The sequence below is a fragment of the Vicugna pacos genome, chromosome 30 (genome assembly GCF_048564905.1).
Source record: "Vicugna pacos chromosome 30, VicPac4, whole genome shotgun sequence".
Taxonomy (NCBI): Eukaryota; Metazoa; Chordata; class Mammalia; order Artiodactyla; family Camelidae; genus Vicugna; species Vicugna pacos.
The window spans coordinates 12461643-12482532 of NC_133016.1; the positions used below are offsets into that span (position 1 = coordinate 12461643).

At 45.1% G+C, this 20890-nt stretch overlaps 1 protein-coding gene across 1 annotated transcript in view; it reads right to left on the reverse strand.

The window, feature by feature from the left end:
• Positions 1 to 20890, reverse strand: part of LOC102539588 (O-acyltransferase like protein) — a 60734-nt gene that overhangs the window by 20435 nt on the left and 19409 nt on the right. Inside the window, exons 4-9 of the mRNA XM_031692430.2 lie at positions 20046 to 20124; positions 14464 to 14605; positions 12924 to 13150; positions 8767 to 8946; positions 7861 to 7963; positions 1378 to 1479 (exon numbers count right to left, since the gene is read on the reverse strand). Coding sequence (XP_031548290.2) covers positions 1378 to 1479; positions 7861 to 7963; positions 8767 to 8946; positions 12924 to 13150; positions 14464 to 14605; positions 20046 to 20124 — 833 coding nt within the window. The remainder of the gene's footprint in view (positions 1 to 1377; positions 1480 to 7860; positions 7964 to 8766; positions 8947 to 12923; positions 13151 to 14463; positions 14606 to 20045; positions 20125 to 20890) is intronic.

Consider the following 20890-nt stretch of genomic DNA (forward strand, 5'->3'; position numbering starts at 1 on the left):
AGGAACGTGAAGTGTGGTTGCTGGTTGCACTTCAGTCTCTTCTGTTTTCTTCTGAAGCAAGTTTCCCAGGCAGAACCCACCATGCCGTTAGAGCCCGCACCTCAACCCCTAATAATTCATCTCAGCATTGATCACTAAGAACCCTTGATCTGAATGCCACTCCCTCTCCTCCAAGAGACCAAGGGCCAGGATGGGCTGCTCAATCCAGTGCCACGTACCCAAATATATTGAAAGAATAAGCATTCTGTCAAGCGTTCAGCACAAGGACTAGATTTAATAGAGCTTGGAAGAAACCACAAAGGCCATAGTGAAAAGAAATCAATAAAGTTCTATTCCTTCATTCTTAACCTCTTATCAGGAGAAGTTAAAAGGTATAAATAACAACAGAAATGGTGATAGCTTATATTTATTGAGGGCTTATTACGTGTTACATTTTTCTAAGTTCTGTGCACACGTTATCATTTAATTCTCACAAGGGTCCAGTAAAGTGAGAGCCATTTTTCTCTTCATTTTTGTGATGAGAAAACTCAAGAACAGAAAGGTTGAGACACTTACTCCAGGTCACACAGCTGATAAAGGATTGAGCCAGAAAGCAAGCCCAGGCAGACTAGAGTCAGATCTTACCCAGTCCGTTTGAAGAGCCCAGAAGAATGTTTCAACACTCTCTTTCCTATTTTGTGACAGCGCAGGGTAACAAGAGAGCCATGGACCTTAAATAATGAGAGCCAGGCTCTCACTTAAATTTAGAAAGTACTTAAATGGAGAGTTTGGGTTATATGCGTTGAAGTTTCTGTATCTTCTAAACTTCTACCATCTCATTACATCACTGCCACTCTGCTATCCCACTGGTTCCATATTCTGTCCCAATATTTTATTTCTTTCTGCTCCAACCAACCACACATTTGTAAAAACCATCATCCTTTCTGCCTACTTATCAGCAGAACGACCGTTGTCCCAAGCTTCAACCAGCCCCTCTCCTGGTTGTATCTTATTCTATTTTTTATCATTTCCATTAGTCTCTTATTTACAGGATCCAATTACTATTAATTTACAGGAGCTATACAAATTCTCTTGAACATAGATTCCATGGGAATCTGACTGTACGTTTATTGAAATCGGCTGCCCATCAGCTGAGGAATAAGGATGTTCTTGCTGGTTTAATATAGTTCAAATTCTATTAGGACAAATACCATGAAAACTGATATCCTCCATTGGCAAAAGCCATTAAACTGGCAAGAGCCAACCGTCTTTAAGGAAGACAACGATTTCTCTCTGTTTATTTTTCCTTGAAAATTTGTTCAAAAGAGAGTTAAAGACCAGAAAGTGATAAATTATTACACAGCAATAATGAACTGAGAAAGTATATAAATAACCTACCTCATAAGGCGACTGAGAAAGTATCTGAGTATGACTTTAGGGGTTATTCCTTCGTCTGAATCCTGACACATCTTTAAAAATGATCTTGCACTTAACCAGCCACTGAGGGAAAGAGGAAAATAGTCACAGGAATGATTTATCAGTGATACAGTTCATGGGTTGGTTAATTTGGTTGTCTCTGTCAAGATACAGTAAGTCATGCTGCAGTAACAACACATCTTCAAGACCTAAAACAATAATAGTTTTTCCTTGCTCATGGTACGTGCTCACAGTCAGTCACTTTGATCTCAGCATCTTCCCTGATATGGGAGCCGGGCTGAAGGAGCAGCCACTATCTAATAGCTCAGCAGTGACCATGGCAGAGGACAAAGGACAAGAGAGTTCTGGAGATGCCTCAAACCAGCAAGTAAATGCTCTAGCCCAGAACTGACATGTTTAACGCTCTTGGCATAATTGCAAGACCAAGTACCACTTGTTGGTCAAACCAAGTGAGGAGGCGCATCCAACCTCAGTGGGGCCAGGAAGTGGAACGTTACCAAGAACCCGAGGGAGGAGAGCCAGAAATGTTCGGTAATTGACACTACTGACTACCACGTGGCCTTTTGAAATAGCAACGTCAAGGCCTTCTGTGTCTGTCGTATCACACTAACGGTATTGCTTTTCCTCTCCTGCTGTACCAAACCTCTTGGCAATAAATGTTGAGTGAATGATCAAGTAGATGAATCAAAAGCCCCGTTAGGTAAAGAGGAAGCTATTACCATTCCTGCCCACTTAACTGGGAAGTTGAGATTCAAACACTAAGTGGGCTGCCCAAGATCCCACTCCGAATTCTAAACAACATATCCTGATGACGCATTCATTACCCAGAATGTTCATCTATGAGGCTGTGCCTTTAGGTTATAACATGATGATCAGCAAGTTTATGAGGGAGTTTCCCAACCTTCCTCCACCACCCCAGTTTTATTGAGACATAACTGACTTACAGCAGTAGACAAGTTTAAGGTGTACGGCATAATGATTTGATTTACATACTCACGAAGTGATAATCGCAATAAATTTAGTGAACACTCATTATCTCATATAGATACAAAATTAAACTAATAGAAAAGAATTTTTTCCACGTGGTGAGAACACTTAGGATTTACTCTCTTAACAACGTTTGTGTATAACGTACAGCAGTGTTCATTACGCTCGTCGTGCTGTACGTTACATCCCTAGCACTAGTGCTCATTTGTCTTATAACTGGAAGTCTGTACTTTTTTAGTTTCCCAACCTTTTGACATTTATACCAATGACCCTTGCGGGTGTTTCGCTAAGAAACAAATGTATTTCCTATTGCAAAAGAAGGCTTACGTGTGTTGGGCAGGGCTTGGAAGGGGTGAGGGAGGGTTGGAGAATGTCTTTATTCCCTGCCAGCAAGAGTTTCTTTTGAAACGCAGCACGTTGGATTCATTGTAACAGGAACAGAATTTACAGAGACAGGTAAAAGAGAGCGCTGAGTTGTGGAAGTAGGGCAGCCAATTCTGATTCCAGCCTCCCCTTAATTTCCGGAAAGAATGAATCAGGGTCTCGCTCTGTGTGTGGGCACCATCTGAAGTTCACAAAGACAGGACAAAGAGAAAGGCTCGCAGGAAAACAGGCTCCAAGCAAGAGAACTAGTTCCGAGAGGCTAAGCAGACCCAGGGATGTAGACAGGCTGGGAGAGAATAAAACCCTGCAACAGAGATGTCTGAAGTCAGCCTGAGAGGTGGAAACGGGTTCCCAAACCATCCCCAGTGATGATCAGAGGTCTCTGGTCTTACTGTGTAAATATATTCGTGACGCAGTGGTTCAGACGTGGTTTTGGCATGAAACAAACCTTACATTTCAGTTCTGATTCTAACTTTTCTAACTAGGGGGACTTGGGCAAGGTTTTTCATCTCCAAACATCAACTTTCTCATCTGTAAAAATGGGCCGGATACTGGTTCCGGCTTTATAGGTTAATTGTGAGAATTATAGGAGGTAAAAGATTTTAAGCTCTGAGCACAAGGGCAGTACTACTCTCACGTTTAGTAATATTTCCGTTGTTCAGATAAAAATTGGACTTAAAAGAATATGTGCACTTTCTAAAGAAATAAAGTGGAAATTGATGGGAGAAATGAAAAATAACACAGTCACTGAGACTGGCAATGAGGGACAGAAGCAAGTAGGAATAAAGAGGAAAAATGTGTCTTGGTCTCTCACACCATGTCAGCATCTGCTGGCTTCTATTCTCTGCCGTCCTCAGCTGTTCACACCCGGGCTCACATGCTGGTTCTCAGACTTTAAGGGGCCGCAGTATCACCTGGAAAGCTTGTTACAGCCAGAGTGTTTGACACAGTGGGTCTGGGGTGGGGCCCAAGAACCTGCATTTCTCCCAAGCTTCCAGGCAATGCTGGTGCACTGCATTGAGACCATATTCTGAGAAGCCCTGATAAAAGTACAGCGCTCCCCAAGTCCCCAGACCCAGCCGAGTACCAGGTACGTCATCTTTACCATAAAGGGGGTGCTTATTCATTGTTTTTTTGGGCATCTGGAGTCTCAGTAGCCTTGGTCTGTGTTTTGAATGTCTCAGGGCTGACCCAGTGGTTTCTCTGTTGTTTCTGGTTTCCACTGATGGCCCCAGGATGGCCAGTGGCCTTTTGTGCCCTTCATTCTTCCTTCCTCATGGCAATTCTCCAGCTTGAGATTTGCTTTTGTTCCAGCCATCCTGATCTGTCCTTGCCAGCCTCCCTCCCCAAGCTGGGAGCTCTGCCAATCAGTCCCAGCCAGCATAGGGCATCTTTTCTGCTTTGTTCTAATAGTCTCTTTGCAAGGAACAGAGTTCTGGTCTTTGAACTGCTGTCCCCTGGACGGACCTCCCCCTCCTCCAGGGCCTCCCACCCTGAACTTGGATTCTAACTGCCTGGTTGGACCCAGCTACACCCTCTTGGGACGTCTGGTGCCCAGTGGTTCCCATATCATGGCCTTGTTTGCTGCAGACAGTGGACTCTGACCCTTGTTTATCTGGGCTACTCTCTGTTGTCATCTTGGCCACCTCCTAGCATGAGCTGCCACCCTAGTGAACAGATCCCAGCTCATTCTGTACCCTACTTTCTCTGAATCACCACGCCCCAGTCATAAAGCAATTACAAAGTCATTTCAACAACTACTTCTTGAGCAGCCCTATACACCCAGCTTTAGTGACAGCAGTACCCCAAACAGGAAAAAATCCTGCCTTATATTCCAGTGGAGAAAGGCTGACAATAAATATATAAATAAAGTGACATCTATAGTATGACAGATACAGAAAAAAATAATAAATCAGGAAACATGAAGTAGAGATGCTGGTGGGTCCATTTTAAATAGAGGACACTTGGGGGTTGTAGAGCTCAGTGGTTGAGCATGTGCTTAGTATGCATGAGGTCCTGGGTTCCATCCCCAGGACCTCCACTGAATAAGTAAGCAAGACAAGGAAGGCGTGCGGCGAAGGTAACATTTGGGTAAAAACCTGAAGGAGGAGAGAGAGGAAGCCACCAAGGCATCAGGGAAAAAAGTGTTGCAGGAAGTGGATGGTGGTTGGCCATCCCTGTTTGGGAGTTAGCTCTCTCCTAATCCAGCGGTTCACACATTTTGGAATTTCAAGGAGTTGTAAAAAAAATTGTTTTAATGAGGCACCATCAGAAGATTGCTCTATTGTTTGGCCAACACCAGTCTCTCCAGCACGCATCAGTCTGTCCCTCCTTTTCATTCATTCCCAACATCCTAGATAGATATGTTCTTGTATCTCCTCTCTTTAACGACATCTCTCTGACCCCCATTAGCTGGCTAGCTCCGCTCCCCAGTCAGGCTCCCCACCCCCTCCCATCCTTTCCCTTCCCTGTCCACCCTCCATGGATGCGCTCTGGACAAGGTCACCAGCAGCTGCCAAATGCAAAGGTCATTTCTTTACATATTCAGCTCCCCAGCGGCAGCGCCATTGACCACACCCTTCCTTCCTGAGCTGTTTTCTTCTCTTGGCTTCCTGGTCCCAGGGATGTCTTACTTGTCCTTGCATTTCACGGGTCACTCTTCTCAGACTCCCATGGGGCTTCTCCCTTCTTCCCAGCTTCTACTGGTTGGGACACCAGAGGTCCTAGGAGTCAGCCCTAATCTGTCCTTCCACACTCTTCCCTACGTGATCTGACTCAGCACCATGGCTTTAAAATGCTGCCTGGATCCCAAGGACTCCAGGATTTCTATCTTCGGCCTCATCATTTCCACTGAGCTCCAGACTCACCTGGCCAGCCACTTCCTTAACATCTTGTGGATGTCTAAAAGGTCTCTTTATCTTAGCTTGTCCAAAGGAGAAAGCTTGATTTTCCCCTCCAAACCCTGCTTCTCCAATCTTCTCCACCTCACTGAATGCCATCACCACCTACTCAGTTAGCAAAGCCAAAACCTAGAAATCACCTTCAATGCCTCTCTTTCTCTCACACGTCACATCCAATCCATTAACAGGTCCTAACAGTTCTACCTCTGACGTCTCTTGAACATGACCTTGGCTCTCTATTCAAGTCATCACCACTGTGGTCCACATCTTATCATTTCTCATCTGAGATACAGCAAAGGTCACCTGATCGACATCCCTGCTTCTGTTCCTGCCCTTCTTAGATCTATTATTAGCACAGGAGCCAAAGAGATCATTTTTAAAATGTCAGATCATATTACTTTCCAAATCAAAACAATCCCACGACTCCCCAGTTCACCAAGGCTCACATCCAAACTCCTTAGTGTTGCTATAAGGTCCTACATGGTCCAGCCCTGCCCGTCTCTCCTGTCTTCACCTTCTCCTGCTGCACCATCACTAGGCATCAGCCTTCCTTCAGCTCCTTTAACAAGGCTCACTCTCTCTTGCCTTAGAATTTGATATTAGTTGCTTTTTCTGCCTGAAACTTTCTTGTCCTGATTCTCCCACGGCTGGCTCTTTCTTGCCATTTGGTTTTACATCAAATAGCCTCTCATCAGACAAGGCTTCAACGACCAAAACAGCTACAACCCCCTGTTCTGTTTCTTTCCTGATGTTTATTACTATCAGGTTGTTTCTTGTTTGTTTATTGCCAATTACATGTGCATGCTCACACACACACACATGGACACACCATGAGAAGCCCTTATCTGTTTTGCCCACTGATGTAGCCTCCGGACCTAGAACAATATCTGGCAAATAGGCGGTCAATAGAGCATAGTTGGATGGATGAGTGCTCAGCATTGGATTAAAACAGCTGGCATCTACCATCACCATCTCCCTATGAAGAAAAGGAGATTTCACCCAAAAGAGGCAGAGGCAGGCCAGCACAGTGGCCAGAGCATGGGCTCTGGAGTCAGATTGCCTGGGTTTAGATGACGGGTCCACCAGGACTCTCTCCCTCAGTCTCCATTTCCTCATCTTTAAAATGGAGATGTTGTGGTCTAGCCATACAAGGACTACTACTCAGCCATCAAAAGGAATGAAGTACTGGCATGCGCTACAACACCGATGAACCTCAAAAACAGCATGAGCAGTGAAAGAAGCCAGACGTAAAGGCTACCTATTATGTGATCTGTGTATAGGAAGTATCTAGAATAGGTAACCCCACGGATACAGAAAGCAGGTGCCTAAGAATTGGAGGTGGCAGGGCTGGAGATTAACTGCTTAATGGGTATGAGGTGTCCTTTGGGGATGATGAAGATGTTTGGGAACTAGATAGAAGTGGTGGGTGTACAGCATTGTGAACGTGCTAGATGCCACTGAATTGTTCACTTTAAGTGGTTATTTTTATGTTATGTGAATTTCACCTCAACAACAACAGAAAAAGGGACTTTAACCATTGTCCTTGTGTATAGGAACATTAGGAGGACTGAATGAGGTAATGCTGCAAAGACTTAACACAGTGTCTGATGTTTATCATTCAATTAAGAAGCTATATCTCTTAGTAATTAATTTAAATAAGCATTGCTTTATGTAACATCACACCATTTTCTTTTTTTTTTTTTCTCCACATTTCACTGTAGTGAGAACTGGCAATTTTATCATGAATTTGTAACAGGCCACAGGCCAGAATTTGGGAACCACTAAAACAAACAATTTTGATAAATAAAATCACCTTTTGCAGGAGAGGGTATAGCTCAAGTGGTAGAGTGTATGCTTAGCATGCGTGAGGTCCTGGGTTCAATTCCCAGTACCTCCATTAAAAAAATAATTAAATAAATAAACCTAATTACCTCCCCCCGCCAAAAAGTAAAATCACCTTTCGTAAAAGGCCCGTTTTAGAGAGCCATCCTGAATCATTTAATAAACTGAAGATACAAAAGAGGTGCTGTGACAACACTACTGTCCAGAGATGCTCAGAAGCAAGGGCCAAGGTGAGTCAATGTGGCCGTTCAGTTTTTCTCACTAAAGTGAGAAAGGCAACACACCCACAACCACACATCCCCAAACAACAGCAGAGAAAACACCACATCACCTGATCAGGAGAAACGTGTCAACCCCGAGATAGAACGGGCCACCCCGCGAGTAAAGGTACAGTGGGTTTGTAAGCACTCTGGTTTTCCATTCAAGGACGTTATCTGCAACAAATATAAAAAGCAGTGTATTTTTATTTAATAAGAGGGAATCGTGGGATTTATCTCTTCAGAAAAAGCCAAAGGAACACCTTTAGCTTTCAGTTGTATTGTAAAACCTTTTACCCATCCCTGTAATTCACTCAAGAGGAGAACTTGGACGGGGAATATCGATGGTGACAGAGATAGCTAATCGTAAACAGGGCTTTGAGCCCCTTTGTACCCTGACAGGGCCCACTGCCCCCCTGGGGCTACAGCAGCATCACCTGTTCATCATGGTTCAGGTCTCCTAGGATGCTCTTCAGACGACCCTGGGCTGGCCCCTTCCCCTCAATTCTGAAATATGAGTTTGGTTCCCACTTGGAGAGCACCACTCTGTTGATGGGAGTGCCTCAGGAGTGTTGTAACAGAAAGAAGGTTGAAAAACAATGATTTAATACTAGAGCGCAGTGTTTATGTATTTATGCCTGCCTATTTTTCCTGGAGAGAAAAAAAAGTTTCCGGATTCATTAATCATGGCGAGAGGGAACCCAGCTCTTTGGATGAGGAAAATACAATACTCAGCTGTCACTGTTCCCTGGGTAACCAGGTGCCTGATTCACATCCGAGAGGAGGTGAAGGAACCACTGGACGTTGGCCTGGAACACTCAGGTATGGGAAGCCATGGCTCTGTCTCTAAAGCAAAAGGAATGGCCACTCGTGGGAAGGCTGCAGGCTCCTGTCCTATGGTACAACAAGAACCCCCACCCCACAAAGCTAAAGCTTCTCTCTTCCTCGACTGCTTGTAAAGATTCACCGGTTTTCCTCACCCAAAGACAGCCACGCGGTCATCTGGCTGGTGTGTCCCGAAATGATCCAGAGGAGGCTCAGAACGCGGAGGCCATTCAGGGCAGAGCACGTGCTCCCTGGCGTCTTTGTGGTCCAGATGGCTGGCATGTTCTTCTGCCAAGAAAAGCATCTCAGAGCACAGTCGATGGCTCCTAGAAACCCTGGGCAGGAGCGAAGGTGTTACTGTCCACTCTGAAAGCCAGACCAATCCCTGCATCGCCCCACAAATGAGCCAAAACATGCAAACCAGTGATCATGGCTGTCACCCAGATGCTCCCTCCCTGTGACCCCGGACTGCTCAACTCACTTCTCCATGGTCCCCTCTTGATCTACCTGTGGACCTTTAGACATGGTCTCCCTCCGCTAGGAACCTTGATTTTCCCGAACAGTCTTGACCTGAGGTTGATGCTCACACCATGTCACACAGAATACACTCCCCAAGCTCAGGCCTCGGGGAAGCCAACGCCTGACCCCAGTCCTGCTTTACAAAGGGTTGCGGGAAGGGAGACTGAGACATCATTAAGAAATCGCCTGCTCCATCAAGCCAGCAGTTCACTTGAAAGGGCATCCCTCGTGCCCTCCCAAGAATGAACCTATTGCCAGCAACATCCCTACCTGTCAAGGCAGAGGCATGAAAACAGAAGGGCAGTGGCGCAGCAGCTAAGGGTGCGGGCCTTACAGTTAGTTGGACATTCCTGGCTCTGAATCTGACTCTTGTGTGTTAGCTCTGTGACCTCCGGAAAGTGAATTAACTTCCCTGTGCCTAAACTTCCACATCTGCAAAATGGGAATCAAAGTAGATTTTATAAACATGGGATTATCTTGAAAAACAAATGAGAATGTCACAGCTCCTATCTCTATTTTAAGCCCTATTGCTTTAAGCATGGTTAATCCCTTCTCCTTAACTTATTCCCCTTAATTAAAAAAAATTTAATTTGCTTCACCCTGAGGGCCAATTAAATGTCTGGAATTGTGGAACAGGAGCCTCCAAAACTCAAGTCGTCTCCGATAGACTCATTTTCCTTCCTGGGTGTAGCTGGGTGCTTTAAACACTGTGCACACAGGAAGTCCTTGCAGAATTGAAACTTAAAATCGAGATTGGGCTTGTAAGCAAGCTCTGGGAATCTAAATCAGTTTCTTAAATGGAAGAACGTAAATAACTCGCATTTTGAGGTTCCAGCCGTAAATAGGAGTTTTTCCATCGGCGTCACTCTCAAATGTGCCTGCCTGACGGCACAAATCTCACCCTTCCTTTTAGAGGAATTTTAACTCACTGGGAATTGGCATTGTCACAGCACAATCAGCAGTGTCCTACACTTAGTGTCTGGCTCCCTGGGTTACATGAGAAGCCACATGTCGCAAAGGAACATCACAGGACTTGGGTTCTGCCCAGTTCCACCAATTCCTTAACCTCTCTGAACCTCTTTCCTCGCTTTTAAACTGAGCACACTTTTTGGCAGGGCTGGTGAGGATTCAAGAACAAGACTTGTCAACTATCTGGCCCGATGCCTCACTTGGCAAGCAAGCACTGAATACATTTTGCTGTCATTATTATATTTTCCGTCTAAATTCTGCTTATGGGTGAACTTCACCAGCAGTAGCTATAAAATTGTCTGCAAATAACTGGTCTATAGAGAAGACAGCCTCTCTGAGTCCCATTTCACTCATTTGTAACTGGAAAGTGTCATAAGCCACAGAAGCACAGGGAGGATCAGATGAAACCATGCACATGGTCAGTGGTTCTCAAAGTGAGGTCCTCGGACCAGCAGCTTCAGCATCACCTGGGACTTGTTAGAAATGCAGAAAGAAAGGCTTTGCCCCAGACCTCCTGAGTCAGAGTCTTCGGGGGCAGGGCCTGGGAATCTGTGTTGTGACAAGCCTTCTGGGTGATTCTGATGCTCACCAAAGTTTGAGAACCATAAATGCGACCATGCTTTGAATTTCTGGATTTTTTTCAATGATTATGACTAGGAGCCCACTTTAAGCAACAGACCACAGAGTAAGAGCCCCGACTTCTAGAGGGTGGAAATCCATAGCTATTTACTTCATGAAGTCATCCTCAAATATTCACTCATATTTTTCTCATCTAAATAGTAAGGAACAGGCTCATGTAACAGGAATCCACTCTAGGCAAATGCAATAATTGTTTGGAGGATAAGGAACAAGGAATCCAAATTTGGCTCTAAACTGCTAGAAGACACAGTGGTCTTGTGTTGATCTGACTCACTGATGAGTGTGAGTGGAGAGAAAAAAAGTGCTAAACCTGGGGGTTTCTCCATCTTGATTTTATTTCCAAACATTCAGGAATGTGATATTTTATTCTGATGGTATTCGATTTTTTTTTAATGCTACAGCAATGGAACATAGAGTCCCCCCATTTTGAGACCACAGTTAAATGTAGCTGCTGAAAAAGTTAACGTAACCTTAGCATCCTGATCAGCGAGTCTTACTTCGGGTGAAGAATCTATAATTTTAATGACTGATTTCTGGCACCATGCCGGGTGTGTCTGCCTTAAATCCTGCGATCTGGCCTTAAAACGTAGGGCTCTGGGAGTTAGCTTGCCGCCCAGTGATAAGCAGTGGTGAATTTTGGTGACTGCAGGCTCACCCTACATCTGAGAGGAGCACAGCGCAGGTCCCTGGAACCCAGCTGATCTCAGCAAGGTCAATGCAGTGAAAGGTCTTGACCAGTTAAAGCCCCTGCCCTTTCCTCCCTCTCCTGGTTTAACTGAGAGCACAGGAATTAGGAGGAGATGAGGACACATTATCTCATTGAATTCCTTCAACAAATCTCATTATATGTCCCCATTCTACACATGTGGAAACTGAGGTTCCTAGAGGTCGAACAATGTGACCAAGGGCAGAGTTAGAAACCCAGGGGACAGCCAAGCATGTGCCCTGTCTGCCGTGCCCACCGTGGAACCTTCCACATGGCGGCCGGGGAGCAGAGGGACTTCTTGAACCATCTCACGTAAGAAATAACTGAGAGTTTCTGCAACTTGGGGGAGGCCTTCAAAACTGTCCTCAATATCTGATGGGGCTATAAAGAAACAAGAGAGTAAGTAGGTTTATTTTCTGACACCCCAGAGTAGAAATTATAGGGCAGCAGGATGGATGCTGTGCAGAAGTCTGACATGAACATTCCCGACGCGATGGGTTCCCAGGGCTTCTGATTTGGGAAGGAGTTTGCACTGGAACCTCTAAGCCTTCTCAGCTCTTACATCATCATCTCTCTACAAATACGCTTTTTCCCATATTTCTCTTTGTTGGGGTTTCTTGTTGGTGTCACTGCTGTTTCATTTTTGCCTGAAGATCCAAACAGGGTTTGGTGAAGTCACCACCGTGCCTCTGCATTGGCTGTGTTCCCTGAAGCTGCTTGATCACAGATTCATACTCTTCTGGTCCATGCATTGAAATTTGATTTTATATTTATCCCTCTCTTTGAAGTAAAGGAAGGACAACTGTGTGGATTTAAGGGGCTCTGCTAAAAATTATTCCACATTTTCTAAAAGTATTTGCATGATGAGGTTATTCTTATTTCAGAATGTGTCCATATGTTTTCTTTGTCTTGCATATGAGCAGGTGGAAATGAAGGTAATACTCTTGATTTTTAACTAAAACACAATCTGGTGTGACTTCTCACTGCCCAGCCTCACCAGGCTGTACGGGGTTATCTATTTCCGCCTCAGGTACCCTCTGCCGTCTTTTAATCCCCTGTGTCGCACACATACTCCCCTGGCTTCAGTTTACGTGGAAGTCAGTTACCTCGGTGATGCCAGGAAGGCTCTGTGAGTCATCTGTGTAGCTGTGACGCTGAAAATAGACTTTGTGCTCATGAAATTGACCCTTAGGGGATTACAAGAGTGAAACCCAACCTCTGTTCTGACCTAGTCTTCGAGTTGCACAAAAACACACTGCATAATTGTGCCCAAGAAAGAAAGCAGCATTTTCAGTGACCTCGCCTTAACACACTGATGGTAAACAAAGACTCAGTTGTGAGGAGCAGAGACCCAACCTCCAGCCGGCGTTTAGACTCTGTCAGGCACCACTAGACTCCAGCACCGCAGGGATTCTTTTCTGACGCCGTGGTCATCTAAGTCACCGCTCAGGAGCGGTTTTGGTTTGTAGAGATGCTTACTTTTTCCTCTGCTCGGGGTTCCTGACGGTGAGAGATGAGCCAGGCAACCGGTCCGTCGGATTCTGTTCCCTTGCTCACTCCCCACCGTCTCTCTCAAAGGCAGACTCCCATAAGTGGCCGGATGTGCCTCGGATGCGGGGGATGCCCTGCGGTCTGACCCCCACCCGGTGGCTGCCACATAGACAGTTCCAGCCAGAGGAAGGGCGAGGCCCAGCAAGGCGAGGAACCTGCAGGGACAAGACATACGTGTGACCAAGCCTGACCTCACACCAGCACCACAGTAAGATGCAGAGAAGACATCCTAGGGAAAAATAAAACCACTCCAGCCCCCTATTAAAATAGAGGCAAATGTTAATGGCTTTAAAAGTTAGGAGTAGCTTATTTTTTTCTTTAATTTTTATTGACGTGTAGTTGATTTACAATGTTAGTTTCAGATGTACAGCAAAGTGATTCAGTTATACATACACATATGTATATATTTTTCTTTTCAGATTCTTTCCATTATATGTTATTATAAGAAATTGAATATAGTTCCCTGTGCTATACAGTAGGTCCTTGTTAAGAGTAGCTTTTTTTTTAAAACACCTTTATTGTGGTATAATTCCTGCACAGTAAACTAAGCAGTAGCTTTCTAAGAAAAAAATAATGAAAGAAATTACGAAGTCAAAGGGTAGCAGATTTCACTAAACTCGTTACAATTGTGAAAGGAAAAATCGTAACAACCAAAAAGCAGCCAAAATACTGAGGAAGATATTTGCAGCTCATATGACTAAGGATTCATATCTTTCATCTACAGAAGGAACTTTAAAAATCAGTAGGAACTGGGGGGGAGGGTATAGGTCAGTGGTAGGGTGTGTGCTTAGCATGGATGAGATCCTGGGCTCAATCCCCAGTACTTCCATTAAAATAAATAAATAAATAAATAAAATTAAAATAAATAAACCTAGTTACCTCTCCCACCAAAAAAAAAAAAAAAATCAGTAAGAACCCAACTAACACAGACATGGACAAGGGAGTGAGGGGTATGAATAGCAGATAAACTTAGAAAGAAAAACCCTCATTACCAATTTTTCAATATGTAAATTAAACCAATTTATTATCTGTCAAATTGGCACTAGTTTTTACAAAGGGAGCTTTGGATGCTGGCGACAGGCTGACAGAACAGACACGGGCATCTCCTGCTGGGGGCGGTGCAAGCACCTTAGTAAGATTGCTGACGTACTTGGGGGAGAAGCAAAGCCTCAAATAAAAGAAATCCGTCTTCGCTGGTCACATGATAGGAGCAGGAATATTTGGGGACAGGGTGTGTTTCTCAGTGATCTTGAAAACCCACCACACTTGAGTGTAGCCAGCCTTTCTCTCGAACACTAGCAGATTTTCTTATTTAAGGTAAATGGTGATTTCCCCCCATACAAACAGCACTGGCCAGACATCATTCAATGAATGAAAATGAAATGGCTAAGTGTAGCTGGTGAGTGGAAGCTGGTGAGACAGCCCAGCATATACATCCCAGAAAGGTCCCTGAGCTGCCCATACTCACAGACACACAGCAGCAAACGTGTCTAGGAGGAATAATCCAGCAGCACATCTGGCCACACCCCCAACAGACGAGGAGGAAGAATTTATTGTAAAGAGAGGGAGAGAAGGAGCCAAAAATGAAGCATTTCTGAATCTTAAAATATCTACCAAGAGACAAAAAAACAAAATTGCATTAGTAATACTTTACTTGGCAGTAAATACTTGACATTTTGCCGTCTATTATTGCGAAATTAAGCTTTGATGTTAAAAAGGACACCTGGCTTTTAATGCATGCTGAAACTCACAGAACCAGGCTTAGCCCTGCTGGAGGTGGGCCACAGGTCTCCTGAATCCTGTCTGCCCAGACTCTGCGCCCTTTCCCAGCACACGGCCCTGGGAATGACAGTCCTACCACCAACTCCAGTCTTTCTGTGAGCAGGTCCCCACCAGAGAGAGAAATGCAATATGAGATGGAAAAATATGATGGAGGCCACAGGCTGGGAAAAGGTGCTGTCTGAGACTGAAGCTAAGACACACCAACCTGGGATGCAGCTAAGTAGTCACCACGAGAAATAGTTTGAGAAGATATTAGTGGTAAGACTAGGGGGCAGTGGTCTCAAACCTTAGCGTGCCTCAGAGTTACGTGGAGGGCCTGCCTCCCCTCACCGCAAGCTTCTGATCCAGTCCGACTGGGGTGAGGTCTGAGAATTTACACTTCTAACAGACTCCCAGGAGATCCTGCTGCTAATCCAGGTGCACGCCTTGACAACCGCCGGCCCAGGGGACTACCAAAATCTCAGCAAAGGACAGGGGACACAGCATGGTGCGATCAAATAGCAACACCAGTTATAACAACAAAAAATGTTACATTAAGTGCCCACTCGCTGTCGGATGCATTTTGGTCATTATTTCTAACGCGTCAGCAATCCCGTAAGGAGCTATTGTTTACCTTATTTTACGGGCAAGGAAAATCCTCCTCGGATAAAGTCAGGAACTTGAGAACAGAGGTTAAGAAAACAGGGTCTGCAGTTTGGGACGCTTTACTATCTGACCATGGGTGAGCTTGTCTAATCGCTCCGTACCTCAGTTTCCCCCTTGGGAAAATGGAGATAATAGTACCTACCTCATAGGGTTGCTGTGAAAATTAAATGTAGCAAGAACTCTGAAGTACTTAGAAAGTGCCTAACCTTGTGGGGGAGGGTATAGCTCAGTGGTCGAGGGCGTGCTTAGCATGTACAAGGTCTTGGGTTCCCCAGTACCTCCATCTAAAGGGAAAAAAAGTGCCTGGCATTGAGTAAAGGCTCAGTAAGCACTGGCTGTCTTTATTATGGTTGCCGCTGACTGGCAGGGCCAGAAGTCACCCCAGGACTGTGTGAACTTGAAGAAGGCAGTCTTTTTATTCCCTCAGGCTACCTCACCTTGCATTCTGGAGGTTTGGGTTTGGGCCACTTGCTGTGTGACCCTGGGCAAATCACTTAACTTCTCTGAGTCTCATTCTCTCTTCTGCGTAATGAGGAAGGGTGGGTTGGACATCCCTTCCTCCTCCAGCGCCCACTGTTCCCATGGTTGTGACCAGAGGGTTTCTGAATTGTCCAAATAGGCCACTAAAAGATGAATAATGTGTGACTCATTGTGAGTCTTCATTGTCACCTGTTAAGGGTGGAGATAAGGAGCAGGCATTGTCCAGGTGCCCTCAGCCCTGGCCAAAAGTGAGGGGACTCCGTCAGTGGTTCCCTCAGGGGACGCGGCAGCAGAATTCTCATCCAATTCCATTCGCTCTGAATTGATGCTCCCCAGGCTACTTCCTGGCAATATTTGAATTTCCCTAATAAACTCCTCCAGTGAAATAGAAGTGCACTGACCTGCCGACATGTCTGTCCCCCTTGGAGGTTCTAGTCTAATTTTAAAAGAATCAACTGGGTTGGTTTTTGTTGTTGCTGTTTTTTACAGTGACCCACTCCAGAGCCGCTGGCTGGTGTGAATCAGGCCCTCAGCCTGATGGCCCTGGATGAACTGAGAAAATCAGCTTCCTCTACCTGCAAAGCAAAGCCCAGCTCCTCCCTGTGGTGACCTTCTGTGGACATCCTGAGAGGCCACAGCAGCCACAACTTTCCTCGTCACCTTTAACTGCACGGCACATATGGGAGGTCACGGGGAAATCCAAAAGCAAGATGTAAAAGCTTTGTGGTTTATCTACACTATTGAAAAAAAAAACTTTTTTTTTTTAACTTTAACGTAGGACCCTCCATACAACAAAAACCACAAGGCAACAGAATTAGGAATAAAATGATACAATATACCCCTGGGCTCTCAGATTACGTTTCCTTCACCTTCTATTGTTTTCAAAAGTGCTTTTTGTTAGGTCTGACCCCTCCCTTCCCAAGGACAGGCTTAACGGCAGCTGGAAAAAGTGCCCCAGAGATCTCAAATGATAGTCTTTCTGCATCTAAGTCATAGAGGAGCTGCCTCACTGGCCCCAAAGCCAATTAAAGCAAGTTACAACAGACGTCGCATCAGCTGCCCCGGGGGGAATCCTCCGCATGTCAGCACTTTGTCCTCGGATGGAATCTGAGGCATCAAACAATAGCGTCCAGACCCAGAAAGACACAGGAGACTCAGGCCCTCTCTGCTGAGCAAGCAGACCTGGAAGTCAATCCATGGGGTTAACAATGCCCCCTTAACCCCAAAGATAGTCCAGTCTGGGCACTAACAACATGACGGTCCGGCTCCACCCCACTCCCTCACCATACCACTGTGCAGTCTGGCAGTGACTCTTAAACCTCTAAATAGCTCGCGCCTTTCTCTGGCTGTGTCCTCCCCGTGGATGAGATGCTGTGGGGCCAAGGCAACCTGCCCCTTCTCTAGTCCACACTCCGAGTGTCTGGGGCCCCAGAATTGCAGTGGGGCTGGGGGGCGGGGCTTAGGTTATCCATACCCCAGTCCAATGGAGTGAGGAGGCGTCTTAAGTCACCCAGTTGGTGGTACTTTGTTATAGGAACCCTAGGAAATGTTACAGTAAGTGGTGCTGAAATACACAGATATGAACTGTTCGGGAACCAGCCTATGACTGGGTTTGTGAACATCACAGCCAAATTTTATCTAGACTTTCTAGTGTTCCACATTTTCCTTCTCAGAACTCACACAAAGTCTGTTGGTTGAAATTTTATACCATCCTAGACAACCACACTATGCAGCTTTTTGCCTAAAAGCAGTATGTTCTGACCTGCCCAGAATATTTTTCCCTCTCTCTGCTGTCGTGGGTTCATTTCTTCTTGGCTTGCCAGCCACTGTCTTCTACTGTACACTCCCTGTCCTCCTGCTCCAGCTGAGTAAAATCTGTACAAACAGCTACTGCTGAGCTGGTTACTCCCACATCTGTAGAGGAAATATTGGCAACGCCATCAAAAAGCTTGAAGGAAGAGCCAACAAATCCTTTCCAGATGGGGACCTTTTCCCCTGGGCACAGATGCTCCCATTTCTGTCTGCTGCCTCTGTGCCGAAGCCGGAGGGACGCCTTGGCAGTGAGGACTAAATTCCACTAATATATCCTCCCAAGTCAGCTCTGCTCACCCTAATCAGAGCCCTTCCTTTTTCCAGGAAGAAAGAGAATTATCAAAATATCTTTGTATCCAGAACAGTTTCTAACCTTCCATTTTACTCTAATATCAACTCTGGCGAATAAGCTTAGCGTCAGCCAGAGAAAGCAGGCTAATTGATACATCTCTTAAATCACCATGACCACGAACTCATTACACTTGGTCATTTGTTCGCTTGAAATGCTAATAACAACTCTGCAAATTTATCTTTGTTTCTAGGATATGTATGGCTTCTCCAATAAGAAATGAAATTTAAGTTTGATGCATAACAACTGGTTTTCGTTTTAATAGCACATGAAATATTTGGCTAAGATAGACAAGAAATATATTAGGAGCTGCTGGGATAATCATAAATTCAGAGGACAATTTAAGGTTATTGAAAACTAACTGCAATAGCAACACTTAAAAACAGGGCTTTTAACAATGTGTGTAATATTGTGATATAATAAGAAATTTATATTTAGTCTTCATCCCTGGTTCCTGGGACTGAGCTCCTAAAGCCCCTGGAATTTCCTGAGTGAAACGGGGGTGAGAGGAGCATCTGTCGTAATTCATTATAAGCCCCTTTCGACCGTACTGGAGTTTAAGCTAATAAGGTGACTTCTGGAGGAGGGAGCTGGTTGTCAGGGGAACCAACCACGTGATTAAAGCGTTGGAACTTTCAGCCCCATCCTCAACCTCTGGGGAGGAGAGAGGGCCTGGAGATTGAGCTAATCACCAATGACCAGTGATTTAATCAATCACTCCGACAAAAATGGAGCCTCCATAAACACCCTAAACGAAGGGGTTGGGAGATGCTGCAGGTTGGTGAATACACCGAGGCGCTGGGTGGGTGGTGCACGCTGAGGGGGCAGGGAAGTCCTGTGCCCCGTCCCACATACCTTGCCCTGTGTATCTCTTCCATTTGGCTATTCCTGAGTTTTATCCTTTATAATAAACCAGCAATATCATGGGTTTCTCTGAGTTCTGTGAGCCTTTACAGCAAATTATCAAGCCCGAGGAGAGGATCCCAAGAACCAATCAGAGTTCCCGGGAACCCCTGATTTGTAGCCAGGTTGGACAGAAGTAGCAGGTACCCTCGGGACCCGCTACTTACAACTGGCATCTGATGTGGGGGGGGAGGCTTGCGGAACTGAGCTCTTCATGTGTGGGGTCAGCACTATCTCCAGATAGTGTCACAACTGCATCCGGTGAGGAAGAAACTCATACATCTGGTTTCAGAAGTGAAGTGTTTCGTGCATAGGGAAAGAGTGTTGTCCTTTTACGGTGTCATGTTTGTTCTTATTTGGATAACTAGAATAAATACAAAAAACACTAGCAAAAAAAAATTAGCTCTTCCTTGGAAATTTTTGAAAGAGTTCAAGGAAATCAAACCAGTTCCCATGTAAACTTCATTCTGCGCAGTTACAGTCAGAAGCAATTATAAGGCTGCAGATAGTTAGGGGCAGACCGAAGGGCACGGTCCACCCCTCCCTGTACAGAGGAAGAGGCTGGAGCACGGGGAGATTAAGTTATTTGCCCTGGATCACACAGCTGAGCAGTGACATCCAGGGCCAAATGCTGGTCTCTTAATGCTAATCCATTACAACATGCTGGCTTGACACAGTCCCAGTTCAGAAGGGCCTTCTGGATTTGGTATCTGGGCCACACACGGACCACAGCAGAGAACACGAACGATATGGAAACCAGATACCACCCAAAGCCTTTCTTCAGGCTCAGCCAGGCAGCTGAGGGTGAGGGAAGATTAAGTTTAAAATTTTATTGCAGAAAGATTCAGCTCCTACCTTCTAGTCAACGTCTTTTTCCTCCTTTCAACCCACTCCCTTCCTGTTCCACCATGTCCACTCCCACGGCCCCTGCCCCAACTCCATTAGTCTCAGCTTGTTGGATACATCAGGATGAAAGGTTGGTTTGATCCTGAAAGAATGGCCAAGAGGCTCTAAGGAGTTGGAGTTTTTCAAACTTAATGGTGAGACAATAGTTTCACTGGCTATTCTTTTGGACCTACCCAGCTGAGACATCTCAGTCACATCCTCTTCAGCACAAGAATCAGGGACACACATGCCCACGCTGTAGTCAGCGCCATCCTGGGAAACACAATGCCACAACGCTTTTTAGTATTAGTGTCTGTAGAATATGTGCATGTTCGGTCCTAAGTAAGGCTGTCGCTGTACTTCCCATGAATCCAGCAGATTGGGAGAAGCGGGGGGAAATGGTGCTAGAAGAAGAAAAATTTGCTGACTTCTTTGGAGATGGCTTTTCCGTTACAGAGTATTTCAAGTGAATTTACAGAACATCAGATGCATCCATATTTAAATAAAAACATGCTCCAAGGGTTAATGTAGCTGGCTGTTTAAAAAGCAGCCACCATTGTGGGACAGACTGCCCCAAAGCAGCCCTCTCCTGTGTTACAGGTCATTAAGAGTTAACACTCCTACAGTGAGTTTTCAACAAATTTGCCAAGCTGCCATTTCTTCGTAGCAGGATGCAGTGTAGCAAGTAAAAATTTTATTAATAAATCAAGCCAATCATTAGAATGCCAGTCCCAATAAAGCAAAGATCAAATTATAAACAAAAGTTGCTGAGATGCCTCTTCTAAACACATAACTTACATGATTGTGGAGGTCTGACCTTTTGCTCCGATATTAAAACCATTAATCTGCTTTGAAAATAGGATATGACATTTGTACATACTGATTAAACCCCCAAGCAATCGTTGTCAAATTCTCAGGGTGACAAATGGAGCTGGCTGATAATCTCCCTATCTCCGGTGGTTAACCATTCTGAAACCATTTTATAGCGTTAACATCAGAGAGCTTGGATTCCTTTTTTTATACAATTGTTATTAGCCAA